Genomic DNA, 19459 nt, shown 5'->3' on the forward strand with positions numbered 1-19459 from the left:
TCTCACTTTCGTTCTCTCTCTCTTTCTTTCTTTAGTTAGTTTGTTTTATTTGACAAGGTGACAATGCGAGATATTGTAGCACACACAAAAAAAGAACAATTACTTTTCTTTTTAGCTGCTCAACCTGAAATGTGTCATACATAATAAATAATCATGTAGGTATAAAATTATTTAATTGCACTTCTGTTCTCTCTGTCTATGAATGCACATTAAATCACAGATGCAGTGTCAATATAAATGTTTTTTTTTCTTCTTGACAATGGATCATTAAAATGTATCAGCCAGTCAGAGAGCATGTCTTTTATTTAGCTCAATGAATGTCTCTTATTTCTTTCCACAGCTCAGATGATTACTACGAATACAGCCATGGTGTCGGTGGAGAATCGTATGACTCTTACGGTAAGTGTTTTTTCCCTTTCTTTTTCTTTTCTTTTTTTTCTCCATCCAATGCAGTTTTTTAATCAAATGAAATCACTGCAGTAGTTTGTCAGCATGTGTTGCGCTATAAAAAGTGCAAAATGGCTGTCTATTTTATACTAACTCCAGTTAGTACCTGAACCTTGAGCCTGTCACCCTCGTCTTTTGCCTATAGCACGCTCAGCTCCTGCTGTTATAAATACTGCTCGCATCGTAAGCCTTTCGGTTGTAGTATCTATAGAACAGCATTATATTTACATGAACAGACATTTACAATGAAGGTAAAGGGAAGACGGGTTTGAATGCAGCGAAACAATCAGAAAGCTGTCAGACGAGCGTTCCGTGGAAGGCAAATAAGTTTGCGGCTACAAACAATATACCGCATAAATATGGCAGAGATATCTAGAAAAGAATTGCAGTGCTCGGAAATTGTTGATGTAGCTGTTGTAAGCTCATTGTGCCGGCAAAAAAAGATAAGATGTGTCATTATATTTCTCAGCAGCTAGAATATTAATGTGTGTGTGTGTGTGTGCTTTTTAGTGTGTATATGCAGATGCATTTGTGAGCAGTTGTACTGACTGAAGCATTTGTGTGTGTTTACAATTGTATTATTGTAACAGAATCAACAGCTAGTTTCGTTTGCCATATTTAAAACCTTACATTCGTGTGTGTGTGTGTGTGTGTGTGTGTGTGTGTGTGTGTGTGTGTGTGTGTGTGTGTGTGTGTGTGTGTGTGTGTGCGCTTGTTTTTGTGAAATATCAGGACACAAATGTGTAAAATGACATGGGTATGACATAGGTATTTCAAGGAGAGGGTGAAATATGAGGACATTGGCCAAAATGCAGAATGTTTCCTGTGATGGGCAGGTTTAGGGGCAGGGGCAGTGTAGGGGGATAGAAAATAAGGTTTGTACAGTATAAATAATAATAATAATAATAATAATAATAATGCGTTCGATTTATATAGCGCTTTTCAAGGCACTCAAAGCGCTTTACATAGAAGGGGGGAATCTCCTCAACCACCATCAATGTGCAGCATCCACCTAGTTGATGTGACGGCAGCCATATTGCGCCAGAACGCTCACCACAAACCAGCTGATTGGTGGAGAGGAGACCGAGTGATGAAGCCAATCAGGAGAGGGGGATTATTAGGAGGCCATGATGGACAGGGGCCAATGGGCAAATTTGGCCAGGATGCCGGGGTTACACCCCTTTTTTTTCCGAAAGACATCCTGGGATTTTTAATGACCACAGAGAGTCAGGACCTCTGTTTAACGTCTCATCCGACAGACGGTGCTCTTTGTCAGTATAGTGTCCCCATCACTATACTGGTGTGTTAGGACCCACACAGACCACAGGGTGAGCGCCCCCTGCTGGCCTCACTAACGCCTCTAACAGCAGCATTATGGTTTTCCCAGTTGGTCTCCCATCCAGATTCTGACCAGGCTCAGCCCTGCTTAACTTCAGTGGGAAACCAGTCTTGGGCTGCAGGGTGATATGGCTGCTGGTATTTCACAAAAACGTGTGTGTGTGTGTGTGTGTGTGTGTGTGTGTGTGTGTGTGTGTGTGTGTGTGTGTGTGTGTGTGTGTGTGTGTGTGTGTGTGTGTGTGTGTGTGTGTGTGTGTGTGTGTGTGTGTGTGTGTATGTGTGTGTGTGTGTGTGTGGGGGCATATTTTTGTGACATATGAGGACACAAATGTGTATAATGACGTGGGTATGACATAGGTATTACAAGGAGAGGGTGAAATATGAGGACATTGGCCATGTCCCCACTTTTCAAAATGCTTATAAATCATACAGGATGAGTTTTTATTAGAAAGTAAAAATGCAGAATGTTTCCTGTGATGGGCAGGTTTAGGGGCAGGGGTAGTGTAGGGGGATAGAAAATACGGTTTGTACGGTATAAAAAACCATTACGCCTACGGAATTTACCCATATGTCACAAAAACAAACGTGTGTGTGTGTGTGTGTGTGTGTGTGTGTGTGTGTGTGTGTGTGTGTGTGTGTGTGTCTGTTCTATCATATTGTGGACTTCAATCTGAATTGTCACAGGTTTTTAAACATACAGAATGAGTTCTTTTGAAAATGTAAAAATGCTGAAAGTTTTCTGTGATGGTAGGGTTAATTTAGGGGGATAGAATATACAGTTTGTACAGTATAAAAAACATTTACGAAGTTCCCACAAAGATACTTAACCAGATGTGTGTGTGTTATGTTAAGGTTTCATATATCATATTTTTACTACTTTACTACTTTTACTACTTATATCATATATATCAAAAATTGTTAAGACAATCTTATGTTGGTTTAGGAGAGCCTGACCGGAAAGTTTGAAATACATTTAGTAGTCAGAAAGCTATAAGTGGGGTGTAGTTATAACTTATAACGTACGAATATGTAGTGTTGATGATGGATGGATAGATGGATGGATGGATGGATGGATATCCTATCCTTCATTTTTCCAATAATTTTTCACTTTGCAACCACATTCTGCACACACAATGTTGTATTTTTATGTTTTATGGGGACTCTCCATAGATGTAATGGTTTCTATATCTATATAAACTGTATATAGTATCCTAAACCGTAACCCTAGCCATCACAGAGAACTAAAAAAACACCACTATATGATTTATAAGCTGTTTTCCTCAAGGACAAGGATTTTGGATATTGCCATCTTTGTGGGGACATTTTGCTCTCATACCTGGACCACATACGCGGTCACACGCACGTACGCTCACACACACACACACACACACACACACACACACACACACACACACACACACACACACACACACACACACACACACACACACACACACACACACACACACACACATGTCGTGTTTCCATGTTTTATGGGGACTTTCCATAGGCGTAATGGATTTCATACTGTACAAACTGTACATCCTATCCCCTTACACTGCCCCTGCCCCTAAACCTACCCATCACAGGAAACATTCTGCATTTTTTCTTTCTCAAAAAAACTCCTTCTGTATGATTTATAAGATGTTTTCCTCACGGGGACCTAAAAATGTCCCCACAAGGACAAGGATTTCGGATATTGCCATCTTTGTGGGGACATTATGTCCCCATAATGTAGGGATTACCAGGCCACCCACACACACACACACACACACACACACACACACACACACACACACACACACACACACACACACACACACACACACACACACACACACACACACACACACACACACACACACACACACACACACACACACACACACACACACACACACACACACACACACACACACACACACAAGCAATCCATAACACTCAAGTTAACACTTTCCAGGTGGTATAAAACACAGACAGCTTGACAGTTCAAAGGAGAACTTTCTATTATCCGGCTGATACACATCCTTGTTCTTTCTAAACGTAAGCACGGAACGCGCGGACCCTTTCCTTGAAGCTAAACCGGGCTAACCTGAGATTGGCAGCTCTTTAATTAAAGATTATTGGCTATGGCTCCCAGTCTGAAAAACGAGTGACTTTAGAAAAACGGCCTTTGTGTCTTTCTGTCCCTAAGAAGAGCTGAAAACGAGCATGATCACACAAAAGCTTCTGTCGATACCGCTCTCGTTCATCGACGCGGACGCTGGTGAATGAGCTCTGCTGTTACCCTAATGGCGGCGGTAACCTCTCGCCTGAGGGCACTCCACTAAACCCCTTTCAAGCGGCTATTTGATCCTCTGGTGCAATTAAAGTTGTTTTGTTCTTTCTGAGGTGAAGGACAAAGGACGTTTCTCTGTGATTGTCAGTGTTAGTTGGGCTAAATTATCAGAGGTGCCATGAGCTCAGAGAGGAAGATATCGGACGGTGCCGTGACTCTTGGGATTTGTTACTTTAAAGATTGGTGTCGTTGTGTAAAAGTCGCATTTGAAGGTGGTTTGGATTGCATGCTCCACAACAAGAAATCACTGTCAGCGCCCCGATCGGCCCCTGTTTAACACACACTTACAAGGAAATGACCCTTAACTGGCGTCCATGCAAGTGAGTCTCACAAAACATGCTCACGGTCACAGTTCACCCCCTACCATAAAATAAAATAAAATAAAAAAATACATTTAAAATGATGTATAAAATATGCTTCTTATAGAAAATAAAGCTTATGAATAGCTATTTTTGCATTGTGAAAAACAATATTATATTGTATAATTTTATTAAATGTTGACAATTAACCACATTTCCCATTCTCAATTGCAGAATTTATTAATTTATTACATTTTAATAGATTTTTTTATAATTCGATAATTCGTTTTTTACATCACTGTAATACAAAAATGTTTTATCATAATACATTATTTTGAAATTAAAGTTAGAAAATTATACCTAATAGAAAAAAATAAAATAAAGTTAAAAAAAAAGAAAAAAAAAAAAAAAAATATATATATATATATATATATATATATATATATATATATATATATATATAATAAAATGCCAAAATAGTATCCTTTTTTCTTAATTTTCCTTATGCAGTATATAATTTATTTTCATTTTGAGGTGAAATATGATTCAGACTTATATTTATTTAATATTTATTTAAAATTGTAATATTTATTTACAATTTTAATATTTTTATAATTGGTATTTAAAATGTCATCAACCTATTTTCATCACTTCATTGCAATACATGAATTTTAAATTAAGTTCGGAAATCATAACATTTTGCAGTATATCTTCTATGCATTACAATCCCAAAAAGACTGTAAAAATAAATAAATAAATAAAATATATAAAAATCACATGACACATGTACCACAAGACCGAAAGCGCACATAAAGTGTGCAATTTGGGACAGGGCCAAACAAGACCTAAAGGACTGTTTCACTAATGAACTTCCTGACCTCTGCTCTTTGTCTCCCTCTTCAGGCCCGGAGGAATGGGCAAACAACCGCAACAAGGCACCACCAGCAAGGACAAGCAAAGGAGTGTACAGAGAGCAGCCGTATTCCCGGTTCTGACCTGCTACAGTCCTTCGTGTGCCCTCCCAAGTAATGGATTTTCTATGGACTCTATTTCCTTTTTTGCAAATAAAATCAACCAAAACGACAAAAATAGAAAGTTGAAGATGTTGATGGGTAAAATTAAGTCTGTGGAACTGACATGGACCACCCCCACAAACGGAATATTACGGATCACTGGATTATGTAGTTTAAATCAGAGAACCAATCGGAATTCAAATAAACTCACTTATATCGGAGGGAGGCGGGCACTAGCAGTTAGGGGCGGAGTTATATGAGATGTACGATGTTTAGATTTAGCAGGTTTTTTTTTGTAGATACTTTTTTTTCTTTCTTTTAATTGGTGATCAGCTTCAATGTGTCCCTTGTAAATTTTACCTTTAATGAAAATTAAGTAGAAAAAAAGTTAAAAACATATCAGTGCACCTGTTGTTTTTCTTCTTTTCTCTTTTCTAAATGGAAAGTTCTTCTTCAGCGTTAAAGGGCTTATAGGAGCATGTCGTAAGAAAAAAAAAAACTGTGTGCAGTTTCAGTTGCGATGAAAAGCCTGCGTAGTTTTGTCTGACTTTTGTGTTAAGCGTTTTAACCCTTTAATGAGCTCTGTGGTGACAAGTGTTTTCTCCTAGTGAGCTATCTACTTTTAGACCTTCTCATGAGCGTCTAAATCAACAGTTTTTGACTCTTTATCCGACTGAAATTCACAGTAACATGATTGTGGCTAAATTCCCCATTTTAGTTTAACAATATGAGTTGATATATGATAGATTCCTTCAAGAAATACATCAAGGTAATGACGTTTCTGCACACTTTCCTGTGCAATTCTAATCCATTATAGCAGATATACTCCTTTATACACCACTAATGTTGGTTAGTCCATTAGTATGTTATATATCCTGGATGCGTTTAAAATAGTGACAAAACATTTTAAAACAACAGACAAGCATCATATGTGATAGTCTATGAAATTTAAAGGGAATCGAGCAGGTTTTGGCACATTGTGTATCCTTTAAACCTTGTTGTAATGCATTTTAAGTGCACAGCAAAGTGTCACTGGTCATTTCTAAACCAAATACTGTTGACAAACGTTTAACTAGTACTGTTTTATAAAATTATTAAAAGTCTAATCAAGTGTATGCTGAAGTTTTAAAGGTGATAGTAATACACATTATTGTGGTAATGGTGGTGGCAGTTTAATACATTTCTGTTACGAGCTATAATCTTTGTAAGCTTGTGTAAGCCCTTTAATTCAGTTGATTATAAAATAAACTTTTTGAAAGCAAAATTATCCTTGTGTTTGAGAGCACATTTTGTCCTTGTTTACTTTGGTAAAACTTCATAATCTAAACTAACATCTGATGTGTATTATCATAAAAAGTGTAGTGTAAAAAGAAATTAAGCTCACATAAATGTTAAAATAAACCAAAAAGTTTACTTTCCTCCCTGACTTTTTAGTACAGTGCATCCAGAAAGAATTCACAGTCTTATCTCAAAATAGATTCAATTAATAATTTTCCTCCCTTCTGCAAACAAAACCCCATAATGACCAGGTGAAAGAGGCTTTTTTGAAATCTTAGCAAATTTATTAAAGATAAAAAAAAAAAAAAAAAAAAAAAAAATCACATCTACATAAGTATTCACAACCTCTGCTCAATACTTTGTTGAAGCACGTTTGGCATCAATTACAGCCTCAAGTCTTTTTGAGTATGATGCTACAAGCTGGGCACACCTATTTTTGGCCAGTTTCTCTCATTTGTTTTTGCAGGACCTCTCATGCTCAAGCTCAATGTTCAATCGGGTTCAAGTCTGGGCTCTCTCTCTCTTGTTATCTTGGTTGTGTGCTTAGGGTCGTTGTCCTTTTGGAAGATGAACCTTCGCCCCAGTCCGAGGTCCTGAGCGCCCTGGAGCAGGTTTTCATCAAGGATGTCTCTGTACATTGCTGCATTCATCTTTCCCTCGATTCTGACTAGTCTCCCAGTTCCTGCCGCTGAAAAACATCCCCACAGCATGATGCTGCCACCACCATGCTTCACTGTAGGGATGGTATTGGTCAGGTGATGAGCAGTGCTTTCAGGTGCATTTTGGCAAACTCTGTCATGTGCCTTTTACTGAGGAGTGGCTAACATCTGGCCATTACAGGCCTGATTGGTGGAGTGCTGCAGAGATGGTTGTTCTTGAAATCTCTTCTCTCTAAACGCTGGAGCTCTGTCAGAATGACCATCGGGTTCTTGGTCACGTCCCCGAATACGACCCTTATCCCCCCATTGCTCAGTTTGTCCGGCCAGCCAGTTCTAGGAAGAGTCCTGGCGGTTTCAAACTTCTTTCATTTACAGATGATGGGGGCCACCGTGCTCATTGGGACTTTCAATGCTGCAGATATTTTTCTGTACTCTTTCTCAGATCTGGATCCTCCATGCAATCCTGTCTGCGAGGTCTACATACAATTCCTTGGACTTCATGGTCTTGGTTAGTGCTCTGATAGCACTGTTAACTGTGGGACCTTATATAGACAGGTGTGTGCCTTTCAACTGAATTTACCAAAGGTGGACTCCAAACAAATTGTAGAAACATCTCAAGGATGATCAGTGGAAACAGGAGCTCTATTTTGAGTGTCATGGCAAAGGCTGTGAATACTCTTTGTTATATTTGTAATACATTTGCAAAGTTTCAAAGAAACTTCTTTGATGTTGTCATTATGGGGTGTTGTTTGTAGAATTTTGAGGAAAATAATGAATTTAATCTATTTTGGAATGAGGCTGTAACATAACAAAATGTGGAAAAAGTGAAGCTCTGTGAATACTTTCGTGATGCACTGTATCCCCCACTCCCCACCCCCCACCCCAATAAAATTAATCTGATGCATGTAACTATTTTGACAAGAATTCCCTCTGTAGAATTAAATTTAATTGCAACCAGCACAATTAAATTCATCTGTAATATACCGTACCCAGCAGCTTGAAATAAATTTGCAATTATAAACCTACCTTATTATCTGTTATAATTCTTTCTACTTGAAAACACATGAGACTCTTCTGTGGTAAAGCATATGAAACCAACTTCCTCATAGAAGTTAATTATTCACTAATATATCTTTAATACGGTACTATTGCATCAGTAAAATGTTGCACATGGAAAGTAATTCCACATATTGTCTTTCATTTTCTAAGATTCAATAATGTAAGCAGTGGCTTTTTGAACTTGGTTCTTTTTGGGGATTTCTGCTTGCTGTTTTTGCTCTTTCTTCCCCCCTCTGGTCACATGACCGTCTCTATAGTCCACTAAACAGCCCGCCCCCACATGACCTCTAAATGACCCCAGCTGACCTCAGAGCTGATGAGGATGGCGGTAGCTGTATTTACAGGCCTTCGTTCTACAAGGTAAACAACCCGTCACAATCTAATCTCATCTAAACTAGCCCTTAAACTGGATAAAACAAAAACAAACCTGTTCATTTACAGCTTTTCTTGGCTTACGTTTTGCTGAGGAGCTTAAATTAGAAGTAAAATTGTAAAAAGATTGATAAATAGCTGTAATATTGCTTTAACAAATTATTATCACCAATTATTTTTAAGAAGGAGCTAAACTTATATATTTTCTTGTGTGCTATATCTTTAAATAAATGAATGTTTAATATTACCATGCTATAAGCTTTGTAAAACATTGCAGATTTATGTTAAACTTGTGTTTGTTTGTCTTTTTGTTTTTCTTTTTGTTTTCATCAATACAGCTTCAGTTTTAATGTTTCTCTTTTCTTTTTTCAGATTGCGATAGCTGCGCCTGAATCCATGAAACGCTACTGATGCTCTTCTCGGATTGTTTGGGGTGAGCTTCATGTTTTAAAAAAATCATATTTGAACTGGTAAATTAATTTAAATTAAATGCATATATAGTACACACATACAATTATATTTTGAACATTTTGACTATACTGTGTATATTAATCAAACTGTTAAAATAAAATATATATATATTATTTTATTTATTTATTGACTTAATTTCATATTTTTTTGGGCTGATTGATTTGGTATTATTTGAACTGCTAAATATATATATATATATATATATATATATATATATATATATATATATATATATATATTTGAAATTCACGTTAGGCTTTTTATAAAACACAAAAGTTACACAATTAAAACACACTACCTAATATGCTTTCAATTAAAATTAAAAAAAGGATTCCAAATCAGTCCTGTATGAGGCACCATTTCAGTTTGGAAGCTGTTTAGAATCTCGCTGTACTGGATTAGAAAAAGATCTATGCAAACACCCTTACAATAAATAACGACTCTTTTGCAGCTGCCTTTCAGGCAACACAAACACTTATTCCTCCCCTTAAAATACTCTCTAGGTGGTCTCCAGTATTATTGTAATATTATGAGGCGTTTGAACACAAATTAGGGCTTTAATGTGTAAACTAACCGAAGTCGTCTGACAGTGATGAGGAAAGCAAGAGTTCTATTAAGTGCTTCAGCTGTTAAATCCCTGCCTCAAGAGAGCAGACATGCTTTCCTCCAGCGACTGTCAAACAAGAGCTTCCACGGCATGAGAGGATAAAGAGCTGAGCCGTCGGGAGAGGAGAGACGGGAAGAGATCTCATAGAGTAATCCTATCAGTGCGACTGCACTCCGTGGCTGATGACTGCACTGAGTGCCACCCTCTGCCCCCGACGCCCTGCCACTCGTGATCTAGTCTCACGTAGCCAGACCTTCAGACTGACGGCAGACTGCGAGCCAGGACTTCTCGTCCAACATCAGTGCCTGACCTCACAAATGTACTTCTAGAAGAATGATCACAAATTCCCATTAACACACTCCTAAACCTTGTGGAAAGCCTTTCCAGAAGAGTTGAAGCTGTTACAGGTGCAAAGGGTGGGCCAACTCCATATTAAACCCTACGGATTAAGAATGGGATGTCATTAAAGTGCATGTGCATGTAAAGGCAGGCGGCCCCAAACCTTTGGCAATAGAGTGTACTTCTTCATACAGTACATATTTTACAGTGATTTAGGATGCACTAATCCACTAGCCTAAAGTATGGGTGCATGTATTTTCAGCTTAAATTGATTGTTTAATTAGTTAACAGAAAAGCTACAAGTCAAATTAAGTTATTTTATGTTATTCCTTTTGTCTAAAAGTAAATTTCTTTAGAGTTCCAGCTAAGAAATCTTTTATGAAGAACAGTTTTGGTTGTTGTTGTTGTTTTTCAAAGGTTTCTCAAACTTTTTTGTTCCCATTTTTTTTTTGCCCTGCCACCACAAATGTAACATTCGAGAGAAATGATGAAACGACTGTGTTTATCTCCCTATAACCTCCCTAGATACACTAGAGAGACGGCTGCACAAATTGTTTTTTCCAGATTAAATCCTGGTCATACGCACACAAGAAATGAGCAAACAAAAAAAGAACAAGAGAAATAAAATGATTAAAACCAAACACATTTTCTCCATGAAGAAATAGATTTTTAGCATTGTAAACCTTTCAAGACAAGCCTACCATGAGCTCCGATGGTGTAACTCAATGGTATGTGCTGCTGTACAGCCTGCCCGACGATTTTGGGGATCATTTTCAGAGACCAATCTACTTTGAGTGTTTTAAAACAAGCCAATGAACATTGGCATGCAGTTAACACATTCCCCGCTTCTCCCCGCGTGGGTATATATAAGCAAGTGTAATACCTAATTTTACTTCGTAGCTGAACAATGCTGTTCATCAGTTTGTTGTTTTTCTAAGGAGAGTTGTTAATCACGAGTCTGCCTTCGGAGAGGTCACTCTATTCCTGGTGCGGGAGAGATGGCATGAGATAGTGGTGGTCAGCTTTTCACAGCTTCAGAGTCTTAACATCTTCAACGAGATTTGATTGCTCATAGCAGGCTCTATACGACTACTGTAAGCCGCGGCCATTTCCCCTGTGTTCTTCAGCACTGTCAGAGCGTTTCCTCTGAAGGAGCTTACATGATTTGATCCTGCGTCATTTTCGAGATGTCATTCAAACCGTGTGTTTCTGGATGCGGTTGTTTCCTGTCCTCATTTGACGGCCACAATCTCTCTCGCATAACATGTGAGATTGTGTTCGTGGGTAATTCTTGCTCTCTCAGGAAAATGTGATCACACCTTGAAGCCAAAGGGTTGAGTCCCTTTGCCTATTCCCTGATCTAGTTTCTTTTCTGATGCACCAGAAAAGGACTACTTCGGCTAATAAGCTTTGGTGACCTGAGGATTACAGTAGGGCTTTCCCTGCTGAGTATGTCTCCTTGGGCCGCCCACCCCTCTATCGCATCACAAGCATGCTAGGACTGTGTTTTTGGGTGGTTCAAGTTGCCAGCAGTAGCGACATTGTTGCGACCCACTGCTAGTTGTACTATTCTCTGACCGGGGGAACCCTTGGCACAGATGCACTGGCACACAGATGGCCCTAAGATCGGCGCACGTGTGTTTCCCCCAGTGAGACTTCTTGCACAGACACTGTGCAAAGTCAGGGAGGACAAGGAGCAGGTCTTGTTAGTTGCGCCCTATTGACCCAATCTCACACTCCTTCCGACAGCCCCTCCGTGATCCATTCATCTGAGGAAGGATCTACTCTCTCAGAGATGGGGCACTCTATGGCAGTGGTTCCCAAACCTGTCCTGGACCCCCAGCACTGCACATTTTGCATGTTTCCCTCATCAGACACACCTGATCCAACTCATCAGCTCATTAGTAGAGATGGCAAGACCTGAAGTGGGTGTGTCTGATTAGGGAGACATATAAAATGTGCAGTGCTGGGGGTCCTCCAGGACAGGTTTGGGAACCACTGCTCTATGGTACCTGCATCCAGACCCCTGGAAACTCCATGTCTGGTCCCTGTATGGGACGAAGAGGTTCAAGGTGGCCTGCCACAGGCTGTGGTAAACACCATCAATTCTGCTAGAGCTTCCTCTACGAGACACCTCTATGCATTGAAGTAGAACCTGTTCGTTGAGTGGTGCTTTTCCCACTTCTCTTCCCTTTGTGACACTTCAGAGTCCTCCCTTTGAGCCTTTGCTGAGTTAAAAATCCTGTCCATGAAGAAAGTGCTCTTGACAGCATTGACCTCTATCAAGAGGGTAGGGGACCTGCATGTACTTTTGGTCAGCGAATCGTGCCTAGAATTCTGGTCGGCCAACTCTCACATCATCCTGAGACCCCGGACTTGATATGTGCTCAAGGTTCCCACCACTCCCTTTAGGGACCAGGTGTTGAAACTGCAAGCGCTGCCTTCCGAAGCTCTTCGCGCCTATGTGGACCAAATACAAATACATAGCTTTAGGACCTCAGAGCAACTCTTCGTCTGTTATGGAGGCCAGTAGAAAGGAAAGACTGTCTCCAAGCAGAATAGTGGATAGTGACTGCGACCCATTGACCCACTAGATAGTGGATGCTATCATCTTGGCGTACCATTCCCAAGACATGCCTTGTCCATTTGGGCTGCGAGCACAATCAATCAGAAGTGTAGCTTCCTCCTGGGTGCTGGCTCAAGGTGCCTTGCTGACAAATATCTGTACAGCTGCGGACTGGGCAACACCTAACATGTTCACTAGATTCTATAGCCTCCATGTAGAGCCGATATTTTCCCGTATACCTGCCACCAGTGGTCAGCAGTCCAAAGGTTCTAGTGTCAGCTTGTAACGGCACTCCTGCCCCCTGGGCCGGATACATGCGTTTTTTTGTCTCCGGTTGTGTTCCCCAGAAATGGGTAACCCTGTCAAGCTCCTCCATCACCGTCAGTAGTCAGACGTTGCGGGTGTCTGCCACCTACACCCGTATGCATGTGGAACGTGTATGTAGGCTGGGTATCCATATGTAGCGGTCCCCACGGCGACCCCATATGTGTATTCCTCCATGATACAAGCTACCCTACTTCTCCTTCCTTAGAAGGATGTGGTTCCACAGCGTTGTATCTTCCCAGACAGCACGCTTTCCCAACGTTATCCAATAGTCACACTGAGTGGGTCTTGCAGAACAGCAGAGCGCTGGAGGGGCCATGGTGTGTTGGTAGGATCCCCAATTTGTCGGTCAGTTTCGGTGTACATCAAATGTAACCAACTGAAAGGGAAGATCTCAGTTACATATGTAACCCTCGTTCCCTAAAGAAGGGAACGGAGACATACGTCCCCTCGCCACAGGTGCTGTGCTTCCGTTGAAGGGCCGAGTCAATAATTTGGCTCCTCAGCAGAAAAGCAAAGATCCGGTATTTCATTTTTTTATTTTTACCCGCACTGCGGGAGGTGCGTAGAATGTATGATCCACATCCCAATGTTTATTGGCTCATTTTAAAACACTCAAAGTAGATTAGTCTCTGAAAACAATCCCAAATTCAGGGAACGAGGGTTACATAAGGGTTATGTAATCAAGACGGTTTCTGTTTCACCTACATTTTGTTGGAAACTTTTTATTTATTTATATTTTTTCAATATTTTAAATGTTTTTTATTATTAATTTTTGTAAAACTATTTAAATAAATTCCAATAAAAACAATTCAACACTTAATTTTATTTGTATTTATTTATTTAATTGCAAAATTTTTGGTGAAAAACTACAACATATACAATTATGTTCTCAAGCTCCTCCAGTCAGAGAAATGTCTGTTACCCTTGCAGTACCTTTTTTTCTTTCTCTCTCTCTCTCTCTCTCTCTCTCTCTCTCTCTCTCTCTCTCTCTCTCTCTCTCTATATATATATATATATATATATATATATATATATATATATATATATATATATATATTAAACTTTGATGTTTTTCCATTTTTTCTCATTTTAGGGAGGTTTGGCCGCATCATCTGATTGCCAAGACTAAAACTTCTGGGACGCTACCATAGAGAGCTTGTACTCAGCAAGAAAACCACAATGAGCAGACTTAAAAAGTCCCTTGTGACACACAGAGGAGCATGACACTCCTCGGGGAAGACTCAATTTCTACTGGAACTTTCTTCAGAAAAGGCTTCTAAACCTCTACAAGGTCACAAAGCAGCACACTAAGAGCGTTAATGTGCCAATAACCGGCAGATGAGCGATCCAGCCTTCTCTCGCTCAGGAAATGGTGCTCTCCGGTCCTCAGGGGAGGCGGTGCTGGGGAAATGGTGCTTTCACAGCTGGCTCAGTGGTGCTCTATACACTCCTACATGCGTTTTGCAGCCGGCTGCACTGAGGGTGAACCCACTTCTGTCTACTGACAGAATTATGGGTAATGGGGGCATGTGTCGTGTGCTAACACATTAAGATGGGAATTTAGTCTTCTCACAGAAGCCAGAGAGAGAAAGACAGTCAATGATATGTGAATGGGAGAGGCAGAGTGATTATATAGGCTGCATTGATCACACAAAAACGGGAAATGAGAATGTGTTAACTTCATTATGAGTATGTCAAATGAATTGATCCTAATAAAGGGACCTTAATCTCAGCATCTGGTTTCCCATTAACTTAATATTGTATAATTGTAATCATTTTGTAATATTGTAATATTTATTAACAACAAGGATTTTTTTCTGCTGGCCCAGTCATTTTTACAGTTCCCACCACAAACATATATAAAATAAGCTTCTGGAATCCCTCTATACATATATTCACCGATCAATCATAACATTATGACCACCAAAGGGGTCACAATGGGCACCCTGACTGGTCTGCAGCAATGCAGCCCCATACACAACAAACTGTGATTAAACTATGCATTCTGAAACCTTTCTATCAGAACCAGCATTAACTTCTTGAGCAATTTGAGCTACAGTAAATTTGCTCACCACGTGCATCAATGAGCCTTTGTCGCCGGTTCACCACTCTTCCTTTCCTTGGACAACTTTTGATAGATACTGATTCCCATTTTTCCTGCTTCCAACACATCAACTTTGTGGAAAACATGTTCACTTGCTGCCTAATATCTCCCACCCACTTTGGTGCAGTAATGAAGAGCAAATCCGCTTCACCTGTCAGTGGTCATAATGTTATGCATGATCAGTATATATATATATATATATATATATATATATATATATATATATATATATCATATATATATATAATACTGAGTCAATCTATCTAAAAAAAAGTTCTTTACAAGAGGAACATTTGCAACAAGATTGAAATTATAGAGCTATCATTCCTTGTACATGTTCGTTGACTGACGTTTAGTGGAACTTCGAATCAAGTAAATTGGTGAGGTGAAGAAATAAAAATAAAAATAAAGTTGAATTCAGTGTCACTTTCTTGAACGGTTTCTGTCATCTTTCTATATGTTGTGTTTTTCTCGTTTCTGTTTCCTGTGTTAATTGGTTGTCATGTTATTTAAATGTATTTTTTTCACCTGTGTATACATAGCCCTTTGTTTGTCCTAGTCCTTTGTCTGGTGTTGATTGTGTTGATCTTGGGGTGCTTCTTTTCCTTGCGTCTTAGCTTCACCCCCTTAGGATGCGAGGGAAGGACAAGCCTGTGTTTGCTCGATCATGGCTCCTCAGGAAGCTTCCTCACTCCAATTAGAGAATTGAGAGGTCCGACAAGATGGAGTTCGATGGGTTCCCCGGTCACGGGATGGAAGGAGCGAGGAAGCATCAATTTAAATATTGAGAAGCACCCTTGGTGGATTTTTTGGGGGTACCCATACTCGTGAGCACACATCCACATGCCAACAGCTCACATAGCAATAACATCCTGCAGGTAAAGTCAACATTTACTATCTAAAACACATTCTTCATCAAATCAGTTCCTGCCAGATAAAATCAATTCCTGCCTAATTTATTTTCATGTTCAGTTTTGTCTTTCTGTATAGTCTTTCATAGAAAAGTATGTCAGCACCATGGACAGCGTCCCATCCTCAGCTCAGTGGCCTAAAGTTATTCCTGTTGACAATGTAAATGTAACCCATACCTGTAGTCTGATTATATTTCATTTGCTGTTGGGAAATTGTATATAAATTTTTCACTCACTGTAAATAAAATATACACTTCTGAATTTCTTCAGTGAGTCATATTCATTATGGGTAATACAGTAAGGGCATGTTCTATGTGCTAACATTAAGATGGGAATTCTGTCTTCAATGGCATATTCAAATCATTGTTGTAATGATATTTATATAAGCAAATTACAGTTTATTAATATAATGTTTATTTATGCCATTTGAGGTCGTTGAATCCTTCAGAAATGTGTGTTTTTTCTTTAGTTTGGAACTGGACGCCCATATGAAACATATACTGTGCACTCTGTGATGATCATATTGATCAGATTCACTTAAGTGTTGTTGCCAATGGGGAATCTATAGTATGTTTGCATGTTCACGTATAACCATAAACACAGGCTCGTTTTACTCTTCCTCTGGCTTCCATTGATCAGTGTGGATGTTCTTCACTTCTTCTGAAACAGATACAGTGGATGTGTACACCTCTCAACCTGTTAATGGTTTTATGTGGTCTCATAAAACATTGAAACATGAATTTGAGAATCATTGGGTGCACAGAGCACACATCCACATGCCAACAGGCCACATACAGTATCTATAACATCCTGCAGATACAGCCAACATGAATTCTAAAGCCATCTACATTCATCCAATCAGTTACTAATGGATTAAATCTAGTCTAGCCCGACTTATTTTCTAGTTCATTGTTTTGGTTCACTGAATTATGTCACATTATGCAAGTGAAATTGGTTGTAAATGTCATCTCATGCTGACTTTGAGAGGATACGATCTTCTGGGTTCATTCATGCTACTCAAATAAAATAACACAACAACTCTGAAGATCTCATTCAAATCTATTCTAGATACACACTGGTGCTCTTGAACCTCCATTAGGATGTAGTCTGTTGTCTGAGTAGTGAGTGTTTTTATGGGGCTAAATGTAGAAACCCTTGTTATTAGCACACCGGTGGGCGTTAAGTGAACTGCAGTCAGCAAATTATTGCTTGTGCTCGCACTCGTGCACACATAATGTACAAGAGACTGAGCCCGATTCAGTGCCCTGATATACTCACAGCGAGGGTCTTTTTCATTTTTGCTTAGTAGTTAGAAGACTATAGTTTGAATTAATCCCTTTGCATGACGCATTAACATTACGGTATTAGTTCCTTTTAACATTATCCTGAACATAGTATAAATGTAACCCTTCTGGTTCTACCTGCACCTCTCCGAGATAAATTCAAACCATCATTTCAAGTATGGATGTTTCGAATCCCACTCTGAGTGGATGGAGTAGGACCAGTTACATTGGTGCCGTGACCCGGATGGGAGTGAGGTTTGGGGGATGAGTGTAACAGAGGCCAGATAGTAAGAGCTGTGTGAGTAAACCATGCTGGAAATGCAATGTTCAAATCCCTCTCGGAGTGAAGCAAGTAGAACCAGAGGGGTTACATTGATGCTGTGACCCGGAAGGGAGTGGGTGTAATGGAGGCCAGCTAGTAAAGTGCCAAGAGAGTAGTAGAAGAAGAAGAAGTTTTATTTATATAGCGCCTTTCCAAAGCTCAAGGTCGCTTTACAAAGTATTCAGTGGCGCCACCAGGGGGTGGCCAGGGGTGGCCACGGCCACCCCTGGCGAACCCCTGGCCACCCCAGTGGCCATGGCGTAGGTTTAGGGGGGGACGCTGCTAGGTACTAGTCCAATCAACATTTAGAATAAGCAAAATGACGCGTCCCGTATCAAACCAATACGGACGCGATGCACAAGATTGCGTTTTAGCGGCGCTTTGCTGCCATAGCGACGGAGTCTCGAGAACATGCGCTGGAAACTTGCGCGTTTTTTAAAAAACATGTCGAGCTCGCGTCCACAGTTTGAACGCAAGAGGATTTCCAGATATAGGGCTGAATAGAAAAAAAAGGTATCATGAGTGAGTCTGTCCAGTAGATGAACCCGAGACAAACTGCACCCTTTGCAGAGAAGCATTTCAGTGTCTCAGACTGTCTGACTTAAAGCATGCGATGACAGACACATCCGTGAACTAAAGGTAGGCCTATTGTTTTTTCAATGGATAATCTAAATATAATATTCCATACATTATCAGAGCTTGGCAGACTTATTTTTCTAGACATTAGAACGGTTAATTAATAGATTATAGCCTAATTAATGTTATCAATTTATCATTTAGCAGTTTGATATTTAAAAAATATTTAGATTAAAATGGGACAAATAATTACATAATAATATAGTCATAATAGTAAATTAATAAAGAGGACTAAGCATTTTTGAATTTCAGAATTATCAGTAAAGTGGTTACTGGTTCAGAATGACTGCTTAAAGCGACAGTGCACCCAAAAATGAAAAATCTGTCATAATTTCCTCACCCTCAAGTTGTTCCAAACCTGTATGCATTTCTTTATGTAGAATACATATGAAGACACATTCCTAGCATGGAAGTCAATGTTGCCCCCAAAGCAAACAATTGGTTACAAACGTTCTTCAGTTCCTGTACGAAAACTAACAATGCATCAAAGCTAAAGTTGTTACAAATCTTTGACATGCTCAAGACTTTTATATATATATATATATATTATATTTGAAATAAGTCATTTTGTGTGTATGTTGTTTTTTTCAAAATCCGTTTTAAAAATCATTTATGAACTTGGAAAATAAAGAGTATTATTATTTTGGTACTGGATAATTTGAACTGAAGAGCCTCATAAATTAATAGACTTATTAATAAACTTTGCGCGCTCAGACAGCAACAGGTCAGCGCATGCCCGTCAGTCAACAATTTCAAAAGAAGTTAACGTTAGAAGACGAAGACTACTGGTAAGTAAATAAGTCAAAAAATATTTTTTAGTAAAAGACGACGGGGAATTATGTGTCGTGACGTGCTACAGGCTGGTTTACTACACCAGTAGAATACAATTCTGAAATTATGGTTTCTAGTTTTGGTGTGCCACCCCAAGATTTTAAGTGGCCCCATCTGGCCACCCCTATGGAAAATTTCTGGAGGCGCCACTGAAAGTATTAGACAATACATTTACACAAAATTACATTAGCATACTCACATACACAAGACAAGAACAGGTCTTCTTTAGACAAAATACAAATTGAATAGATAAGTCTTG

General features: G+C 39.4%; 1 protein-coding gene across 2 annotated transcripts in view; it reads left to right on the forward strand.

Moving 5' to 3' along the window:
• khdrbs3 (KH domain containing, RNA binding, signal transduction associated 3) overlaps window positions 1-15386 on the forward strand; it is a 202938-nt gene extending 187552 nt beyond the window's left edge. The window contains exons 8-11 of one of the 2 annotated variants that reach the window (XR_010899244.1): window positions 341-399; window positions 5326-5447; window positions 9176-9236; window positions 14207-15386. Coding sequence is in view for 1 of the 2 variants with exons in the window: in XM_067425666.1 (XP_067281767.1) it covers window positions 341-399; window positions 5326-5417 (151 nt within the window). In the remaining variant the exon portion in view is untranslated. Of the gene's footprint in view, window positions 1-340; window positions 400-5325; window positions 6940-9175; window positions 9237-14206 lie in introns of those variants that run through there. The other variant, XM_067425666.1, reaches the window with a different exon arrangement.
• The last annotated feature ends 4073 nt before the right edge of the window (window positions 15387-19459 follow it).

This window comes from Pseudorasbora parva, chromosome 19 (assembly GCF_024679245.1).
Source record: "Pseudorasbora parva isolate DD20220531a chromosome 19, ASM2467924v1, whole genome shotgun sequence".
Taxonomy (NCBI): Eukaryota; Metazoa; Chordata; class Actinopteri; order Cypriniformes; family Gobionidae; genus Pseudorasbora; species Pseudorasbora parva.